This window comes from Salminus brasiliensis, chromosome 19 (assembly GCF_030463535.1).
Source record: "Salminus brasiliensis chromosome 19, fSalBra1.hap2, whole genome shotgun sequence".
NCBI lineage: Eukaryota > Metazoa > Chordata > Actinopteri > Characiformes > Bryconidae > Salminus > Salminus brasiliensis.
In genome coordinates, this window is record NC_132896.1 from 5,038,643 (window position 1) to 5,057,968 (window position 19,326).

The 19,326-nt window shown below is 42.3% G+C and overlaps 1 protein-coding gene across 2 annotated transcripts in view; it reads left to right on the forward strand.

Moving 5' to 3' along the window:
• far1 (fatty acyl CoA reductase 1) overlaps window positions 1-19,326 on the forward strand; it is a 36,673-nt gene that overhangs the window by 17,076 nt on the left and 271 nt on the right. The window contains exons 5-12 of one of the 2 annotated variants that reach the window (XM_072664150.1): window positions 530-707; window positions 800-844; window positions 1,015-1,142; window positions 1,877-1,944; window positions 6,311-6,482; window positions 12,499-12,628; window positions 13,553-13,680; window positions 15,368-19,326. The exon at window positions 15,368-19,326 is cut by the window's right edge and continues 271 nt beyond it. In XM_072664150.1, coding sequence (XP_072520251.1) covers window positions 530-707; window positions 800-844; window positions 1,015-1,142; window positions 1,877-1,944; window positions 6,311-6,482; window positions 12,499-12,628; window positions 13,553-13,680; window positions 15,368-15,530 — 1,012 coding nt within the window. In that variant the 3' untranslated portion in view covers window positions 15,531-19,326. Of the gene's footprint in view, window positions 1-529; window positions 708-799; window positions 845-1,014; window positions 1,143-1,876; window positions 1,945-6,310; window positions 6,483-6,784; window positions 6,957-12,498; window positions 12,629-13,552; window positions 13,681-15,367 lie in introns of both variants that reach the window. The other variant, XM_072664151.1, reaches the window with a different exon arrangement.

The following is a 19,326-nucleotide window of genomic DNA, read 5'->3' on the forward strand; positions in this document are numbered from 1 at the left end:
TGTGTGTGTGTGTATTTATAGACATCATTTGGTACCACAGAGCAGGTAGCTATTATTTGGATGTTAGGTCATTCTCAGCACTGCAGACACTGACTGACATGGTGGTGGCGAGTGTGTTAATAGTGTGTGTTGCGCTGGTGTTGCTACTGGAGTGCTTAAACACTGTGTCTGTCCACTCACTGTCCACTCTCTATTAGACACTCCTAGCTAGCTGTTCCACCTTGTAGATGTAAAGTCAGAGGCCGAAGCCGTGTCTGTTGCTGCACAGTTTGTGTTGGTCATCCTCTAGACCTTCATCAGTGCCTGGATATTTCTGGTTGATAGACTATTCTCGGTCCAGCAGCACTGCTGGTCTGATCCACTCGTACCAGCACAGCACATACACACTACTAACACACCACTATGACTCACCACTCAAATAATAGCGACCTGCTCAGTTGTGGTCAGTCCTGTGGGGTCCTGGGCACTGAAGAACAGGGTGAAAGGAGAATAATGAAGTTCTGGCTGATTGTTTTCTGGTCATGTACAGGTGGATGGATGATAAGCTGGTCAGTTTGATGACCCCTAAACTGATTGGGGACCGCCCCAACACATACACATATACCAAAGCCCTGGCGGAGTACCTTGTGCAGCAAGAGTGTGGGAACCTCAATGTGGCCATCATCCGGCCTTCAATAGTAGGCGCCAGCTGGAAGGAACCCTTCCCTGTAAGTATCTCTCACTTTTCTGTAATCTCATGCCAAGTGTTTTCACACATGGAAGATCTGTCTGTTGATCCACCAATTATGTTTCACAACAGGGCTGGATAGATAATTTCAACGGACCCAGCGGGATCTTTATTGCTGTAAGTGCTCCTTTTTTGTTATTATTGTAATGGAATGATGGCACAGTAGGCTGTACTGTATGTTGCTAATAGACTGCACATACGATTCTGTGTAGACTGTGTGTGTGGTTAACTGAACTCCGTAGATGTTGCACTGTGAAGCCAGAGGATTCTCCTGTGTGTTTCTGCAGGCGGGGAAAGGCATCCTGCGTACCATGCGGGCCTCCAACAGTGCTGTCGCTGACCTCGTGCCAGTAGATGTGGTCATAAACACGACTCTGGCTGCTGCTTGGTACTCTGGCTCCCAAAGACACACTAGGTCAGTCTGACACATGCACACACATGTGCTACACAAGCCCTGGAGAGATGTACAGTGGAAAAGTTTAAATAACAGCTCCTGATCTGGGCACTTATTTAAATGTTCTCAGTTAAACATCAATATTAGAATAAACACTAATAATAACAGTCCTATAGAAAGTGGTGGTGGTTCTCCATCACTGTCAGACCAGCTGCCACCTACCAGTAAAACCAGCAGGCCCCGCCACCACTGCTACCTGTTTAATGACCATGTTAAAACCTTAATGGACTCTTAACTATCTGCCACTATTAATATCACCACTATTAATTATCATTACTCTGACCATCACTGCCATGACTGTATTAAGTTATGCAACACTGTGATTAATATATTATAATTATGATCAGAGCAGTTCAACAGTTTAGATGGTTTGGTAACTTTTTATCAATAATTTATAAATAGTTCTGATCAGAGGAGGACGGGTCGGGTCCCCCTTGTGAGTCTTGGTTCCTCCCTGGTTTCTTCCTCCAGCTCTGAGGGCACTTTTCCTTGCCACTGTCGCTGTTGGGGCTCACTGAGGGTCTTTGATCCTTCATGTCTTCTTACGTTATTTCTTTTTTTTGTCTTTGCCTTTTACTAATTACTAATTATGTAAAGCTGCTTTGTGACAACAACAGTTGTAAAAAGGCTATACAAATAAATATGACTTGACTTGAGTGTGTCTACACTAAGTCTCTCCCTCTTTTTGATTGCAGGCCAAAAAGCATATTGGTATACAACTGCACGACGGGCTCCATCAATCCATTTCATTGGGGTGAAGTCGGTAGGAATCCTTCTTACTCTCTTTAAGCTCAGTGATCAGCTGTATTGCTCTAAATGAGACTTCCATAGAAGAGGACAATTCCCCCGTTGATTATTTCATAAGGCACTTGACCGTTGCTGTACAATAGAATGGAAAACTGGCACTGCTTGCGAAGATGATGTAAAACTGCTGGAGAGTTTCCCACTAAGGGGAATGGTGACCATACAAGAGAAAAATAAGGCAGTACTCTTAAGACTGTTATTATTCTTGGATTTCTCTTCGAGACAGCTTGCCTGGGAATTCTTGATTCCATGTTGAGATTTTTTATTGTTTTTGCAAAGCTTCAATCTCCATTGCTTGGCTGTGTAGTGCTGGATGAGTCTTAATTGCAAGAAGTCACTGCCAGGCCCAGTAAGAAAACTGAAAGTGCATGAGCAGGTCAGAGAAACCCTGGCTGAGACCTGGAGTCGATGGTAGACTTGAGAGGGTTCTGATAAGATGGTGGGTTTTCAGTGTTCTGAGCAAAATCTGCTTTTCTTACAAAAGGAAGGGAAATTAGTAGAAGTCTAGCCATTCGCTCATAACAGCACAAACCACCAGGGCAGTCAGGAAAGTTAGCTAGCAAGCTTTTTCAGTGTTAATTGAACAGTGTTAACAGTGTCTGGCTGTTTCTGTTAATATCTTTGTGACAATACAGCGCAGAAACATTTCCTGAATCTGTAGAGCTCACCCTTCCCATTGCCAGTTTGTACATGACTAACATTCGGAGTTACGAGGCTGTGAAGACAGGTCAGCATACTCGCCACTGCCTCTCGTCCTGTCTAACTGGAACTAATTCGAGTATCCCTCATCTGTAATTCATTTGTAATTGGTGGATTTGTGTGTCCATTTATGGTTTTGTGGAAAACTGACCAATGGACACTCAAAAACCTGTCTTCTGTAGACTATAGACTATTGTGTTTATGCGCCCACTACTTTTGAGAAGTTAACCAGACTGTGGTTAACCCATTTCAAACACCAAAGCAGTTCGACCACCTGAGTAAAAGGATGTTTTTACAGCAAATATGAGAAATTTCTAAAATCAGATTCAGTTTTTCAGGTTTAGGGTCAGAGTATCTCCTCACACATTGCTCTAGGTCAGATGGGGTGTCATTATGGGGAGACCTGAGACCGTGCTGAACATTGTGATATAAAGCATGTGGGGACATCTTATACGTCTTATACACAATTGCCTTCAAAGGTAGATTTAAGAAGGTTTAAAAGCAATAATAAGAAAAAAAAGTAGTAGAGACAAATAACCAGGGAGTTAAAATAACAAAAAAAAGTCACAAATTTGAGAAAATTGGGAAAGCATCTCATGGTTACTGCAGTTTTGGTGTGGTTGTCTTGGGGCATTTTCACACCTGTAGTTAGAGCTGGGCATTATGGAAAAAAATATTTTACGATATTTAAATGAATATTTATCACAATATTTTGTCATGTAGACAACTGCTATCCAAAAATAATGTAACGTGCAGTTAATGTAACGTGCAGTTAATCAGTGCTCTTTAGGCACTGACGATATCCACGTTACACTCATAGAAGCATAATGTGTACCACAATAACAAAATTCATCATAATACGATAAAATATCGTCATATTGCCCAGCTCTATCTGTAGTTGGTTCACTCTGGCCCATATATAGAGCATTTACACTTGGTTTGGTTTATTTTCACACTGGGAAAAACCCAAGAGCACCAAAATGCATCACAACAAACCACATGAGAGTCTCTCTGCTGATTGGTCAGACCTGTCTGGGGTACAGTAAGAACAGTAAACACTCCCCTATTGCTGAAAGAAATGCTTTTGAATAATAATGTGCTTGGGTGCCTAAAACGTCCGCACAGCACTGAGTGTAACGTCCATCCACCCTCTACCTCATACATCTCTATAAAGGGACCACTGTAGGACCGCCACTGGGTCTCAGTGGGGTTTGTTGATTGGTCCCCTTGCGAGTGTGATAGCGAATCACACCAAGGGTGAAACGAAATCGAGTCCGATTAAACCGGATTAAAAAGTGCAGGTGTGAAAGATCAGATTCAGAGCCCCCAGATAAATCAGAGCCCCGTCTTGTCTTCTTAAGGGTTCAACAGAGCATTCAGACCTCAGAATTATTAGGTACTAGTAGCACTGTGCTCTGAAGCTGGGAGAACACGAGGAGCGTAGAGCATGACCTCACCGTGCTGGAGTGGGGTTCTGATTGGTGCTAGTTGTTGGCATTAGCTGCAGTCCACAGAGGCCCTTTTTCTGTGTGTAAGTGAAGGGCGTGAAGTGTGCCCTGGTTTTAGAGCGGAGAGCGCTGAAGTGGCTCTCAGGGGAAGTGCTTCCCTTTGTGCTCGTGTGCTAGATCCTCAGCTACGCTGCTGTTGCTGTCAAGCGTGTGTTGTGAATTAGTTGTAGAGAGGCAGGTTAGGGCTGCAACAACGCATAGATAAAATCGATAATAATCAATTATTGAAAGTGTTGACAATGAATTTAATTATTGATTCGTTGTGTTTTCACGATTTATGTGTTACTCGCCTTGTCCTATCCGCTTACGTCACCTGCGGCACAAAGTCTACGCTGAAAAAAATAAATCAATAAGAGCGAGCTGAACGGAGCGAGCCGGAGCAGAGGCCTAATTTTCAAAAAAAGTTTAACATCAAGAAAAAATGCTAATGGCAAAATGCTAATTCATTTCTATTTTTTCATATTAAAATATAAAGTTATTAATAAATAAATTTCATTATTTAATCTATTATTATTTAATTATTGTTTGCACTTATTTGCTCTGTTATTCAATTTTCTATTTTTTAATTAACTTTTTAATCCGATTCATCGATTAATCGAAAAAATAATCGACAGACTAATCGATTATTAAAATAATCGTTAGTTGCAGTTCTAAGGCAGGTAAAGATCAAGGCTCTACAATGATGACCTGCAGAAGTTGTACGATCCTCATGTGGTTGTGTTCTCACTGTCTGCATGAGTCCTGTTTAGATTGGGGTGCACATCAAAGCAATCAGCCTGAGTAGCCCATAGTGTCCCAGCCAGGTCTGTAGCATATGCTGAGTGAAGGCTGTAGGATTTAAGGAGTCTCAGATCTTTTGACTTGTAGAACAAATACTCGTCAGCAGTTGATTCAGTTCATTTCAGTTTTATTTTGCATGACCAGAAGATTTGTTTTGACCATTGGGTAGATTGAGGTCTTTATTGATTTATTGATTGATTGATTCATAGAACTCTTGCTTAATGTATCGAGTGTAGTCCCCAGCCAAGCTGTTTAAGTAGCTTCTGTAGTCTTGTCTAATGAAAGTTCTGCAGGGAAGAAGGGTGCATCATGCTGCTATCGTACGTCTGATATATAGAAGTAGCGATGCACCGATCTAATGTACCAGTGGATCTGATCCACTTCTATAGACTGTTGTCACGTACATAACCGATTCTGGGCTCATTTGGAGGAGGGGCCCATTATCACCGGTTTGCTTTCACACCACAGATTTTCAGATTAACCCTGAATCAGTTGCAGAGTTTTGCGAACAGGTCTGGACTAGGTTCATCCGTTCAACGCTTTTCCTTATTTTCCTTGGATGCAAACACTCCAGCACAAAAAAACGTGCTTTTTGAAATCATGGCATCTTACTCTGCAGGAACACCTGCAAACAAAGAGCCATTCATGTAGGAGAAGGTTTTTAGCCATGCAAGCAATAAGTCAAAGCAGTCATGTGACTAAATTAACCAATTATGCAACCCCACGCACATAGATGAGTTCCACATGTGCAGCACACCACACCAGAGTGAAGCCAACCCCAGACCACCAGTTTAATGAGGACCATCTAGGGCTGACGTCCGTCGGGACCAAACCGGTGGAGGTGGGGAGGAAGAAACGTGATGTCAGTTCTGAAAACAGCAAAACTTTGTGTGTAATTGGACATCTGTTAACAGGTGGCGGCAACTGATTGGCTGAAGGACAGTGATGCTTGTAGAACTTTCTCTAGAGCTTTCGTTTATATGTGGCTCGGCCTTATCCAGATATCATCCTAATACTTGAAATATTTATTAGTTATTATACTGTTATGTTGTCATATTGCCATATTGCCCACCCCTCCAGTACGATACACTGTGATACAGCACAGTATACAGTACAGTACACTGCATTCCTACATCCCTAGCCTTTGGTATGAGTATCAGAGCCTAGTTGTCGGAATTGGATGAGGACGTCATTGGATCGGTGCATCCTCGACAATAATCCCCCCCCCCCCACACACACACACACACACAGTGTAAAGACCATTTGGAATGTAATTCATGAGTTTCTCAGAAATGCTGTGCGAGGTTTACCCTGTTGAACCCCCCTTTTGTCTCTTAGAGTACCATGTTATATCCACTTTCAAGAGGAACCCCCTCGAGCAGGCTTTCAGACGGCCCAATGTAAATCTCACATCCAATCACCTAATCAATCAGTACTGGATTGCTGTGAGCCACAAGGCGCCAGCATTCCTCTATGATCTGTGCCTCAGGATAACAGGACGGGAGCCCAGGTAAATCGTACCGTGTTCCGGCAGCCCATCCCGAACCCCCGCCCCCCTCCCTCTCCTTCTGCGTGCTCATTCTAGCCCCACGTGACGTGTTGTGATGTTGCTTACTGCTGAAGGGAGAGAATGCATAAGCCAGGCTGTGTCTTTGGCCTTCTGGGTTCTGCACTCTCTCTTGCCCTCTTTTTCTCTCTCTCTCTCTATCTCTCTCTCTATCTCTCTCCCGTCCCATTCCTGCTGCTTGTAGTCCTGTTTAAACGCTGTATGTATGTGTGTGTGTGTCTATGCTTGTGTATTCCCCCCCGCAGAGAACTGTATAAACATGACCTTCAAGACCAACCCATTAGAGCAGGCCTTCAGACGGCCCAATGTTAACCTGCGTTCCAACCCCTTTACCAATCAGTACTGGACAACGGTGAGCCACACCATCCCCGCCCTGCTCTACGACGCCTATCTGTGGCTGACGGGGCAGAAGCCTCGGTAAGGTCTCCGGAGCCCTCCCTTTTTTTACCCATAGTTGACCTAGCCATGCTCCGCCCACTGATGGGTTCTACTGCTGTAAGAACGGTTTTCAGAGCGTTGAACAAAATCTCATTCAGCTTAATGTAGAACTGTAGTGCAGATTTGGAATTTGGAGAGTATGTGAGGTGCTTTGCAGGTGCCACTCTGTGTGGGAGGCTGATTTAAAGAGAGATTAAAGCAGCATTATGGAGAATTGACATTTCTTGCTCCTGGGCTCCCCCTACAGTCAGGAAGGACACGCTTTACATGTGCATTTCTGGACAATCTAAGTAATGTGGAGCAATGACGGAGAATGCTGTTCTTACAAATAAATGAAGCATCAGAATGAATTGAAGCTGTTATTTTATGGTAAAAAAAAAAAAGTTACATAATGTTGCTTTAAGGAGATTAAAATGTTTGCTAAAGGTCTACGTACTTTATATTCTCATCTGCACAATATCAAATTCGTTTTGTACAAATAAATAAATAAAACTCACTATCCTGCCATCTATATCGATTTTTTTAGAGTTGTTTTTAATACATTAAAATACAGTCAAATGTTTGGACACACCTAGTTGAATGTGTGCTGACCATCATCTCAAAATCATCTGATCCAAATGCCAGGGAGATCATATTTTTGATTTCAAGAGAGGACAAACTGGTATTCACCATAGTTAGGAAGTCATGGCTGGGGGGGGGGTTCAAGTAGGCCTTTCACTCAGAGTTTTTATTAATTTTACAGGTATGCATATGTTTCATTCCTCAACATGGAGATAAGTAAACAAACTTCCAGTCCAGTCGTACCAACGATCACGCCACATAAGAAATCATTGGGTTTCGCGTGAGTTTATTGGGCAGTCATCTAATGGGCTGGAGTTAAAGGGATAAGAGCTGTTTTGGTCAGATCCCACGAATAGAACTGTCCTTTAGCAATGCAGTAGTCTGCCCCAGGCAAACCGTGCCATGATGAGGTGGGGAGGCGTGTATTTTGGGTGTGATGTGTGATTGGTCTTTTTAGCTGCTTTTAGGCCGGCAAGGATGAATCCTTTTTGAGCTGAAACTGATCAATCGCATTGCAAACCCAACCTATACATTGGTGCAGTAAAGTGTAGGGTGAGGAGTAAGCCCTGTGTAGACGCATAAAGTGAATCAGTTACAGTCAGGTTAGGCTGTATGTGATCCCACATAGGCTGGAATCCGAGCACATCCCAGTTTCTCAATAGGCTGAATGAGCTGTTCACCAGCTTTCTATAAGGCTTGTCCAGCCGTAGCCACAGTGGAACACACTTGTGGGCGGAGCACTGACGGGTCAGGGTGATGGCTGCTGATTGTGTGGTGCGTGCTGTGCCGTCACATGGGTTACTGACCAATCAGAAAGGATGAGCGTCCAGCTCGGCTGTCTGCTGGACTTCATGGCCTCCAAGCGATGCCGCTGGCAGACATCCGCGCCGAGACGTGCATGGGATCCTGAACAAGCATGCCCGATTCAGTGATTTCTCTGTTTTACTCCCTTCAGGGCTGTCACTGTTACTTATTTACCTTCCTAAAATGAGGAAAAAGAAAAAAGCCACTTGCTTTTATTGCTGCAAAGCCTAAATTTGCATAATGGCAGTGAATGTTTTCATTTGTACTGCTGCTACTCCTGCTCTGTCTCATAGTAAGGAACTGAGGCTGATGGATGCTGCTATTTTATATCTGCAACATTGGTTTGATGGTTTTATACTTTTTTAAAATCTTCCTAGTTGTTGGTTAATTAGTGGTTTGCTGTTGGGAAGTCCATTTTTATTGTTTGGCCTTTTTTAAAAAGCTCCATTATTGCCCAGAATAATCAGTAGGTGTCTTGGTTATTCATATAAGTAATAGTGACAGCCCTCATTTCCTCCTGAAAAAAATATTTTAATAATAATAATAATTTGGGAATAAGAATGCCAATATTGCAATGAAATAATCTTTTATTTTTTTGTTTGTTTGCTCTGTTTCTTTTTTTTTACTGTTTTATTTGTGATCAAAGCGGTCAAGCCTTTGAAAGTGTTGTTCTTGACCGACACCAAACAATATCTCAAGACCATCCCAAATACAGTCCACAGTAGTATCAGCACAGTCCTAATATAGTAATTTAGATCGATCCTTGTATCTCCATTTGTACACATTTTTACCCTTCTCTTGGCATTGTGTCAGAATTTCATGATAAATAGACCAATAGAAATGCTCCAATGGCTTCAACTGAACGTTAAGTGTTATTCCTTCTCCTGCAAAGCCATTTTTGAGCTGCAAGGATTTAGTACTGCAAGGGTTTAGTGCTACAGTGCTGATGTGTGTGTGTGTGTGTGTGTGTGTGTGTGTGTGTGTGTGTGTGTATATATATATATATATATATATATATATATATATATATATATATATATATATATATATATATATATATATATATATATATACACACACACACACACACACTAGAAAACGATATAATGTGTAATACTATATATATATATATATATATATATATATATATATATATATATATATATATATATATATATATATATATATATATACACAATACTGTATAAAAAAAATTCACACTTTTTAAACTGAGCAGGTGTTTGTTTTTTATGCTGTGAGAATCACTGTCATATTTCAGAGGTTACACTGCAAAAATGATCTTGGCTAGTAAAGTATCAAATATTTTCAGTTATATTGCTGTATATAAGTTTAAGATTATTGTAAGAATGTTATACCATTAAAATCATGTATTTATATGTGTTTTTTTATATTATTTGACTAGTTTTAAGCAGCTAGATAATAGGCTAAATTTTACACCATAAATACTACATTAAACTACTAAATTAAAAATGAAGCACGAAAATGTACAGTAACTCCCTCATTAAGCATCATCATACTTATATTTATATATTAAGGCTGCCGGCACCAGTATGGAGAGATTGGTGGGTCTTACTGAGGGGCTGTTATTGGTCTAGTGCTAGGATAGCTGCAGTAAGCTATAGCAATAAGCTTAAAGCTAAAGTAATAGTATTTGGGAAAATAATACAGACCATATTAATAATCCTATACTGTGGTGTTCACCAAAACAAATTAATTTAAATGATACTATCTGTGTGTGATATGAATTGGAGTGAATTTCAGCCACACTGCCCTTCCTAATAAAGTATTTATTCATTTATTAAACATGATCATAAATCCAGTCCTGTCTAGCTAGATATTGCTGTTTTAAATGTGCTTCATGTCCAGTTTGAGGGAAAGGGTTGATGAATTCTTGTTTGCTTGTTTGCTTGTTTTGAAGTAAATATGTATCTATTCTAAAGGGATATTTTTAAAAGGACTTTTTTGTTTGTTTTGTTTGTTTTTGGTCAGATGACTTTTTTTCATTAGCTTTTGGAAAATGATTTTGTCCTGCCTGTTTTACACTGATGATCTGATTTAGTTTTGTTTGTTTATCTTTGGATCTTGGAGGAGAAACTAAATATTAATATATATATATGATGAGATTTCGCCCTAATTTTATATCCTTGTATCAAACAATTTAAAAAAATAATACACAGACAAGCCGGTTTTAAACCATCTGTAAATCACATCCTAAAATGTGGCCATAATTTTAAGCCACAGTGAGAAACCCCCCAAACTCTGGTGCCCTCCAAGACCAGATAGACTGTTCATATCTGCTAATGTCTGATGAATTAACAGCTTGATCAGAATGATGCAATGAAAATACCTGATTGTTTTCCTAGTGTGTGTGTGTGTGTGTGTGTGTGTGTGTGTGTGTGTGTGTGTGTGTGTGTGTGTGTGTGTGTGTGTGTGTGTGTGAGAGAGAATGAATTCCGTCATTTCACAGAGATATTCCTCTGTTGTGAATCCAGTGAATCAGTTACTGAATGATTGGGGGAAGTTTAACCTAATGTACCACTACCTTCAGCTGATTGTAATGATAATGTCCTCCCGCAGCAGCTTAACAGCACTTTGAATTGCTCGCAGTATTTTGATTTTTCCAATTCAGGGTTTGGATCTTCATCCTGTGTTCAGACACATTTACAGTCCCTGTGTGGCATTGGGCTGCTGCTCTCATCCACAGTGTATTAAATGTGAATTGTCACACCGGTAGGAGAATGTAGAGTTAGCAGTCTTGCCCAAGGACTCTGGGGAATCGGGGAATCGAACCTTAGTCCGCCACAGGGGAAGCAGCATTGATACCCACTACACCAGGTTTAACAGCAGTAAAACCATCGGCCGAACAGAATAGGAGCATCATGCTGCCCTTGTAGTGCTCTAACTGAGTCTCAACAAGCCCATATCTGCCGTTTAACTGGGTACGCATCACTGTTTGAAGATCATTTTGGAACCTTTGGAGGAAACTGTGCTTCTTTGAGGAACCTGCAAGGAATCTTCCTTAAAGCACCTTAAGAGAGGTTCCTCCACAGTTCCGGAAATGAAGAACCTCCAAAAGTATCTCCTCAATGATCTTCTACTTTTAACAGTATAGTCTGAATCAGGCATTTTCCAGAGGCTGTTTATTTATATATTTGTATATTATTCATTTTATTCCATTTTAAACATCATGATATTCAGTGGAACCTTTATATGCCCATTATTATACCCTTATGGTACTAATAACTGCTAATGAACAGGCTAATATAACCAGTAACTAGTAAATCAAGCATCTCTATGCATGTTATTTATCATAATATCAAAACTGTGCAGAGCACCTGAGCATTCAGTCTATAACTGAGTAATCACCATAATCAGTCACAAATTATTTATGTTTTTAATCACAGAATAAGCTATCCGAGCTATAAAGCTATAAAGAGGCATTGGCTTGACTGTTGTAATGGTGTAGTATGGGCAGGTTCTCCTAAACATTATGATTTATAATCAACAATCCCCAAATATTGCACTGTAAAATACATAAAGAGCTCATATCCTACATATTTTTCGCCCAGTCCACTTTTCCATGAGGTCGTTATTTTACATGACCTTTTTTTTCCTTTTAAAATGAAACAGTGCCTTAGACTGAATAACCTAGTCTTAATATGTAAATAAGCTAAAAATAATAATAATATATATACGGAAATCATGTTTCTTTTATTTAAGAAAAATAAGGTAAATTATTTTCTCCATGCTAGGGGCCCTTTAATTCATCCTAGTCCCTGCTTAATAAAGTAGTACTGGGTGGTCAGCTTGTTGAGGCCCAATGGGAGCATTACAAGGCCGCGATACCATCGATATACCGAAGTGTTGCTGTATATAATCTGAAAATGATTGACAATTATACGTTAACACGCCACTTCAGAGTGCTTGTTGCTGCTCGGTTGTGTCTTTAACCACTAACTCCTGGTATGGGTCAGTTACACGATGTGCCAAGCTGGTCTGTAGGTTGGGTGGGTTAAAAAAAAAACTCCTACATGCATATTTGATCTCCCACTCACGATCTCTCTATCTCTCTCGCTCTCGCTCTTCCCCGCGCATGCTGGCTTGTGTCACTGCCACCGTTTCCGTGGCGACGCAGGATGATGAAGACAATCACGCGGCTCCACAAGGCCATGATGGTGCTGGAGTACTTCACCAGCCACTCGTGGGTTTGGAACACGGACAACGTCACCATGCTACTGAACCAGCTGGGAGCCGAGGACAGGAAGGTGTGTGCGCGCCGCCACTCGCGCAGAATCAGTCATGAGTCAGTCACAGGCTCGATTCATTCGGCCGCACATGGCACGTCAATGGCAGCCTGTGTGTGTGTGTTTATACAGTGTATGATTGTAAGGCTGAATGTCTGTGGTTGAATGGGTGGTGAATAGACTCTTTATGCTGAGAGATCTTAGATGCCATGCTTGGAATTCCAATATGAACACTGTTCCGCCTAACTGTTCGACTGCTGTCAGCCCTATATCTGCAGAGAGCAGTGCTTCCGACAGCCTAAATTCATCAATTTCATTTCCCTTTTCTTCAATTTCCTACATATACGATATGGACAAAAGTATTGGGACACATGCTCCATCAATGTTTCTTCTGAAATCAAGGGCATTAGAAAGAGATTGTCCTGCTTTTGTTGGAGTAACTCAGTCTCTACTGCCCAGGGAAGAAGACTTTCTGCTAGATTTTGATGGAGCACTGCTGCAGGATTTGATTGCATTCAGTGACAAGAGCGTTAGTGAGGTCAGGATTTGGATGATAACCACCCCACCTCATCCCTATCTCGCCAACTCATCCCAAAAGTATTGAATAGAGCACCAACCATCTATAATTCCAGAGGACCCATGCTGGGGGGGCTTTATACCCCTCTAGCCCACACCTGCCATTAGGCAGCATTAGGTTCATGTTTATTTATCTGCTCCAGAGAGTCCTATTCTATTGGCAGTACTTCTCTACAGGGACTGGACCAGCTGTGTGTGTTTGCATTTGCACATCTGTGTCAGAAATGGGGCAGCTTAAAGTAGCTGAATGCATTCATTAGAATGGGGTGTCCACAAACTTTTGGACATAGTGTATTTCATGTACTGTTTGAACTCTTGTTTACGTCGCTTTGAACAGCAGTTCAAATGTTTGTGTGTTTTTTCGTGCAGGTGTTTAACTTTGATGTCAGACAGTTACACTGGGCAGAATACATGGAGAATTACTGCATGGGCACCAAAAAGTATGTGCTGAACGAGGAGCTGTCAGGTCTGCCAGCAGCACGCAAACATCTTAACAAGTGAGTAGCCCCTGATGTAGCACTACTGAGGGGGGCTGAATGCAGGTTCGGTCATTATGAGGCCAAAACCGGTATTCCCCCAGTGGGAATCCCTCAGTCACTTTATTGAGTACAGGTTCTCTGCTGCTTTGTCTGATAGGTTGCCGTTGGGCACAACTATGTGATTGCCATTATATGCCATTATTAAGTTATTAATGTAGAATATTATAAGTATTGTGATCAGTTAGCTCAGGATTGACCAGTTAACCCACAGTTATGCTGAAGTTAATTTTTTCTCGGATGTTGGAGGCAGCTCTTTGGGCAATCCTTTACCTGTGTTTTATGGCGAATCTAACCAGAATATGTCCCACATTTTATGTCCCTTGTTAGCATTGTTAGCTTTGTCCCAGGTTAGCCTTGTTAGTGAACGCATTATATGGTATTTTGCTACTGCGATCATTACTGTCGACCATCTTGGGTTGGTGAGAGCCCTCTTAACCCAAAGTTTACTCTACTTGGAGACTTTCCAAGTAGGAAATCCAACTCATGGGTGTGTTCCTGTTGAAACTTCCTACTTGGAACTCAGAAATTCCGACCCTCAGGATAAGCATGAGCAGTGCTGTGAGTATTTAATTGCCATTGACAAGCGCATTAGTGAGCTCATCCCCCATTCCCCCAAATCATCCCAGAAGTGTTGGATTGAGCACCAATCATCTATAATTCTAGTGAACACAGTCCCACTGCTCCACAGATCAATGCTGGGGGGCTTTATACCCCTCTAGTCCACGCCTGGCATTAGGCAGCATGGTGCTAATAGCTTCATGTTTATCTGCTCCATTAAATTCTATTGCCATTGTTTTTCAACAGGGACTATGCAAGCTGTGTGTATTTGCACATATGTGTCAGCAGTGGGTGTAACTCCAAGTAGCAACAAACATTTGGACATACAGTGTATATGCAAAAAAGATATAGATTTTCAAGGCATAGTAAAGATATAGATTTACTATATATTATGCTATTTACCATACGCCAGGTTAAACTCCTCCCACTCAGTCCCTGTAAACATTAGCAACATTAGCAAGTGCCCTGAACACCACAAGTAGCACAAGAGACAATGCACCACTGAGGGGTCTGACCGGGCGCTGAGGGCTCTGAGGGGTCTGACCGGGCTCTGAAGGGTCTGACCGGGCTCTGAAGGGTCTGACCGGGCTCTGAAGGGTCTGACCCGGCTCTGAGGGGTCTGACCCGGCTCTGAGGGCTCAAGAGTTTTAACCAAACCTACCTGAAACAATTTAAATGAATGTTGGACGAATTAACATTGATCTTTGAATTGAATTGAAACTGGATGGAGTGGGATCTGTGGTCAGTGTTTGATTGAATTGTGGGTGCATTTAGGAAAGGGCAGCATGCTGAGCCATTCATTACGAAATGACCGGAAGCTCCTATTTACGCTCCTATTTACGCTCCTATTTACGCTCCTATTTACGCTTCCCAGGGTAATGAACCTAAATGACCCTATTAGACCCTGAAGTCCCTGTCAGTGCTTTTGGGGTGACTGTGCTTAAAGGCTGACTAATTAATGGTGAGAACAGGCATATTTATTTATAGAGGCAGTTCTGAAGACCTGAAGAACTTCTACATATGCCTCATGCCACTCAGTATATCAAAATGCTTATGTGAAATTTTTGTTTTCCCCTCATTCCCGCAGGCTGCGAAACATCCGCTACACGTTCAACACGGTCCTGGTCATCCTGATCTGGCGCATCTTCATTGCCCGCTCCCAGATGGCGCGCAACATCTGGTACTTTGTGGTCAGCCTGTGCTTCAAGTTCCTCTCCTACTTCAGGGCATCCAGCACCTTGAGATACTGAATCTCCCCCTTTTATTCCTTCCCTCCCTCCCACCCGTTCTTCATCCCTCCCTCTCCCTGTCTCCTCTCTCTCTCTCCTATAATAGCTATGCATATGCTACAGCTCTGCAAAGCTCTGGACTCCAGAGCGCCCCCTCGTTAGGCTAAGGCCTCCAGGCGAAGCAAGAGCCATCTCTCTGCTTTGCCGCCGCTCTGGCCGGGGGCAGCTGCATCCGACCGCTTTGTAGAAAGCATGAAGCTCGAGGTGTGTGAGGCCTGTCTTTGTGCCAGAACATTCTCCCCGAGCCTGTCTGAGCACTTACCTGCACCTGAACCCTCCCAGCTTGGGAGGGGCGGCCAGTGGTTTCTCCATGATCACAGTTTACAGTCGTTCGTTTCCCAACCTTACAAGGTTGGAGATGAGGGCATGTGATGGCCTGCTCTGTGCCTAAAAATCAGATTTGCTAATTACTCCTGGGTTGGGAAAGATGCCCTCGTGCTCTACGTTAGATTTCCAGTGAGCTTTTCCACTACACTGGCCATGGTTTCTCCTTCCTCTGTCTTTCTGTCTTACTTACGTTTTCCTTTTTTTGCTTTCGGTCTCCTATTTTTGCTTTTTTTTTTTTACCACTACGATTGATTTGAAAACCAGGTCTTCGTTGTTCGGTTGTTGTGCTGTCAGTTATAGGGTTCTCTGGGTTGTGTTGGGTGGTATTTCCACATGTTACAATTTAATTAACACACTAAATTTTTGTCGGAGGTGTATTGCACAGTCGCTTATGATCCGGCTGATGTAGCTGAGGATGAAATTCTGTGATGCGATTCTTCTCCGGGGGTCCTGAGGTGTGTTATTTAGATGGATGCACCAAGTTCTCGGCCTCTCCTGAGGAACAGCTGCCTGTGAGAACTTTTTCTCTGCTTTTTCTTTCCTTCCTTCAATGTATTTTATTGCCTTCTGGAAACTAAATGCCTTTTCTTGCTGTTAACATATCGTTCTGGTTTCGTATTTTGTGAGTGTTTAAGTGAGTGGTAATTAGTTGGTTCTTATGGCTCAGTGTTTCCTTTCTGCTCAAGCTTTCTCGCCAGGTCTCGTAGCTGACCTCTTTAGTAGGGTCATGTCGCAAGAACTCTTACAAATTACGGGCGTTTCCATGCTTGTTTCCACACCCAGGACCAATTTTGGGCTCGTTTTGAGGAAGGGGCGGTCATTGTCATTGATCCTGCAGACCGAATCCTGGGTCATGCTGTTTGCCATCAGCAGCTGGAGTCCGAGAGAGCACAATTGGCCTTGCTCTCTCAGGGGTGGATTGATGGCCGTTCCTCCTCACATCACTCCTAGTCCACAGCACAGGCGTCTGGTGACCTAGCAACACTGCATCAGCAGCAGTTAGAAAGGAGGCGGTGGCTAGTCTGCACCCTCCTAATGTTGGGGGGCACTGCCACTGATACAGGGACTTCGCATGAACAGGGATTGGGTAGAAAACGGGGTAAAATTAGGAACACCTGCAACCAAGAAGCTGTTCCACACGCCACTGATTTTAGCGACCAGAGAGGAGTTCTCTGCAACTAGGCTTGAAAACGGCTTTCACCCTTCTGAGCAAGCGGCGGTCCTGGGTCTGGAAAACCGTTCTAGTGTGAAAACGCCCTAAGGAGCTTCAAAGGACTCTCTTGGAGCGATGCTATTTGAAGAACCAAAACTTTTGGTCTCATAAAAGAACCATGTTTGTAAAAGATGTGCAGATTTTTAGGTTTAAAGAACCTTTTAAAACTTTTTAATCAAACTAAAAGTGGTCCTTCTATGGCAGGGTTGGGCAATTGGGGACAGTTTGCTGACTTCCCAGCTTTAACAGACCTACTAAGGGTCGGCTCGGGAGCACTTGAGCAGAAAAAGCTCAAAACTGTGAACCCGGAATCCGGCTCTCCAGGACCTGATTTGCCCTTCCCTGTTCTGTGGCATTGCTTATAGAACCCTACGAAGCACCTTTTTCTTTTTAAGAGTGTTCTGCAGCAGATCCAGGCTCAGTCGAGTCCATTTCACAGCAGCCGTTTCCTTATAAATATGGGTTCAGAGCGCCACGTTTGGGAACTGTGCCTAAATGTCGATAACGCTTTAAGAAAGAAAAATGAAATGTGTTTTTTCGAATTTCTGTACGATTCAGATCATCTGAACATCATTAATACTGCTGTTTCATTACCGAGCATTTCCATGCTTTATTAAATCTAGAGAGACTATTTATTTAAGAAGGTAATCTAGACTTTAGGAGTCGCACTGTAACGCATCCTGTTACTGCTGTCAGTCATTTCTACTGTGCTCATGTTTCTCTGAATGTACGTCTGTTACACCAGCCTAGACAGCGTAATATCACTAACGCTTGGAAGTGTTGTTGATGGGTGTAGTTTACCATCTCGTGAACTGATGAGGCGGCCTGTCCTCTCTAATATAACACAGTGTCAACTCCGTACTGATACTGATATTACTGCTTCTTGTGGAGTGTCTTTTCAAGTGCAAGAGAAACCAGTGGGAGAGTGATATTGAGCCTATGTGGTTGTAAATTCAGGGTTTCTACTTAAAGGGGAGTTCCACCCAAATGCTGATTTAATTTTTTTAATATATTTTTTTCCCTGCTGTAAGGCTTAAAGGCTGAAAACCACAATAATTAGCATGCAGGCATTTATGAGTGTTTTAACTTCAACATATGGAAACTAGAGGTCAGCTGTGATTGGGAAGCCGTGCAGGAAAACTGAATATCAAACATGACACATAAAAACTAATACCAAAGCTTCATTTCCAGGAGGAGGAAACAACCTTCTTACCTTTCAGTGGACGTCAGTAGAAAATCGCTTTCTCCAAGTCATTGTGGAGCATTTCTATTGGTCTATTCATTATGAAACTTTGGCACAATATAAGGAGAACAACTGGCAGGTTCACATAATGAGAAACTGAAAAACTGCAAAAAAAGATGATGCATGTTTCTTGCATATTAGTGAGGTAAGGTAAAGTGCAGTGCGTCAGAGTTGGCAATGAATTCCCCAATTCATTATTTCTTAGAGGAAAAAGTGCTTTTAGATGGGGCCTAATTCGCTGCAGCGAGCCATCGTCCTTAAAGATATACAACGGATTCGGTTCTGTCAGAATACCCCTAAACTAACACTGAATTATGCTTAATTTTTCTCACAGTCAGGAACAGCCAGCACACTATGAAGAAGAGCTAGCAGTACCTCAGAGAGTGTGCGAGGCTCCAAGAAGCAATAAATGTCCAAAAAGGTCCATAACAGCATTTTCTTACATGATTTGTATCACTCAGTCCAAACAGATCTATACTGATCCATGCGGCTGGTCGGTGCTCTTTATGTATTGAAGAGATTCACCATATGATCACAGTGACGATGAAGCATTGTCATATTGTTCATATTGTCCACAGCCTGACTGCCTTAAGGAACACCCAGTCCAGGCCTCCAGCGTGGCTAAATATTTACATGCCTGCTTATCACTGGAGGAAGCCATATAATTGAGGTCATTTGTAAGCCCCAACTCCTGGAAAGCCTTTCTTATTTTATTCGGTTGGGGAAAAAAAAAACAAAAAAACAAATCTTCGTCTGGGTGGAACTCCTCTTGAGTAACTAATGAGAGAAGTTTTTTGTGCTTCTTCTGAACTCATTCCATTCGTGTGCTTCCTCTGACACACTGTTGAATGTTGCTTTCGGGGTCGTGGTGTCATGACCATGTCCTCGCTTCAAAGGGCACACTTCACAGCTGCGATTATTCCCAGGGTTTTTGTCCCACTGCTAGAGCAGATGTGACCAGATGCTGAGGCCTT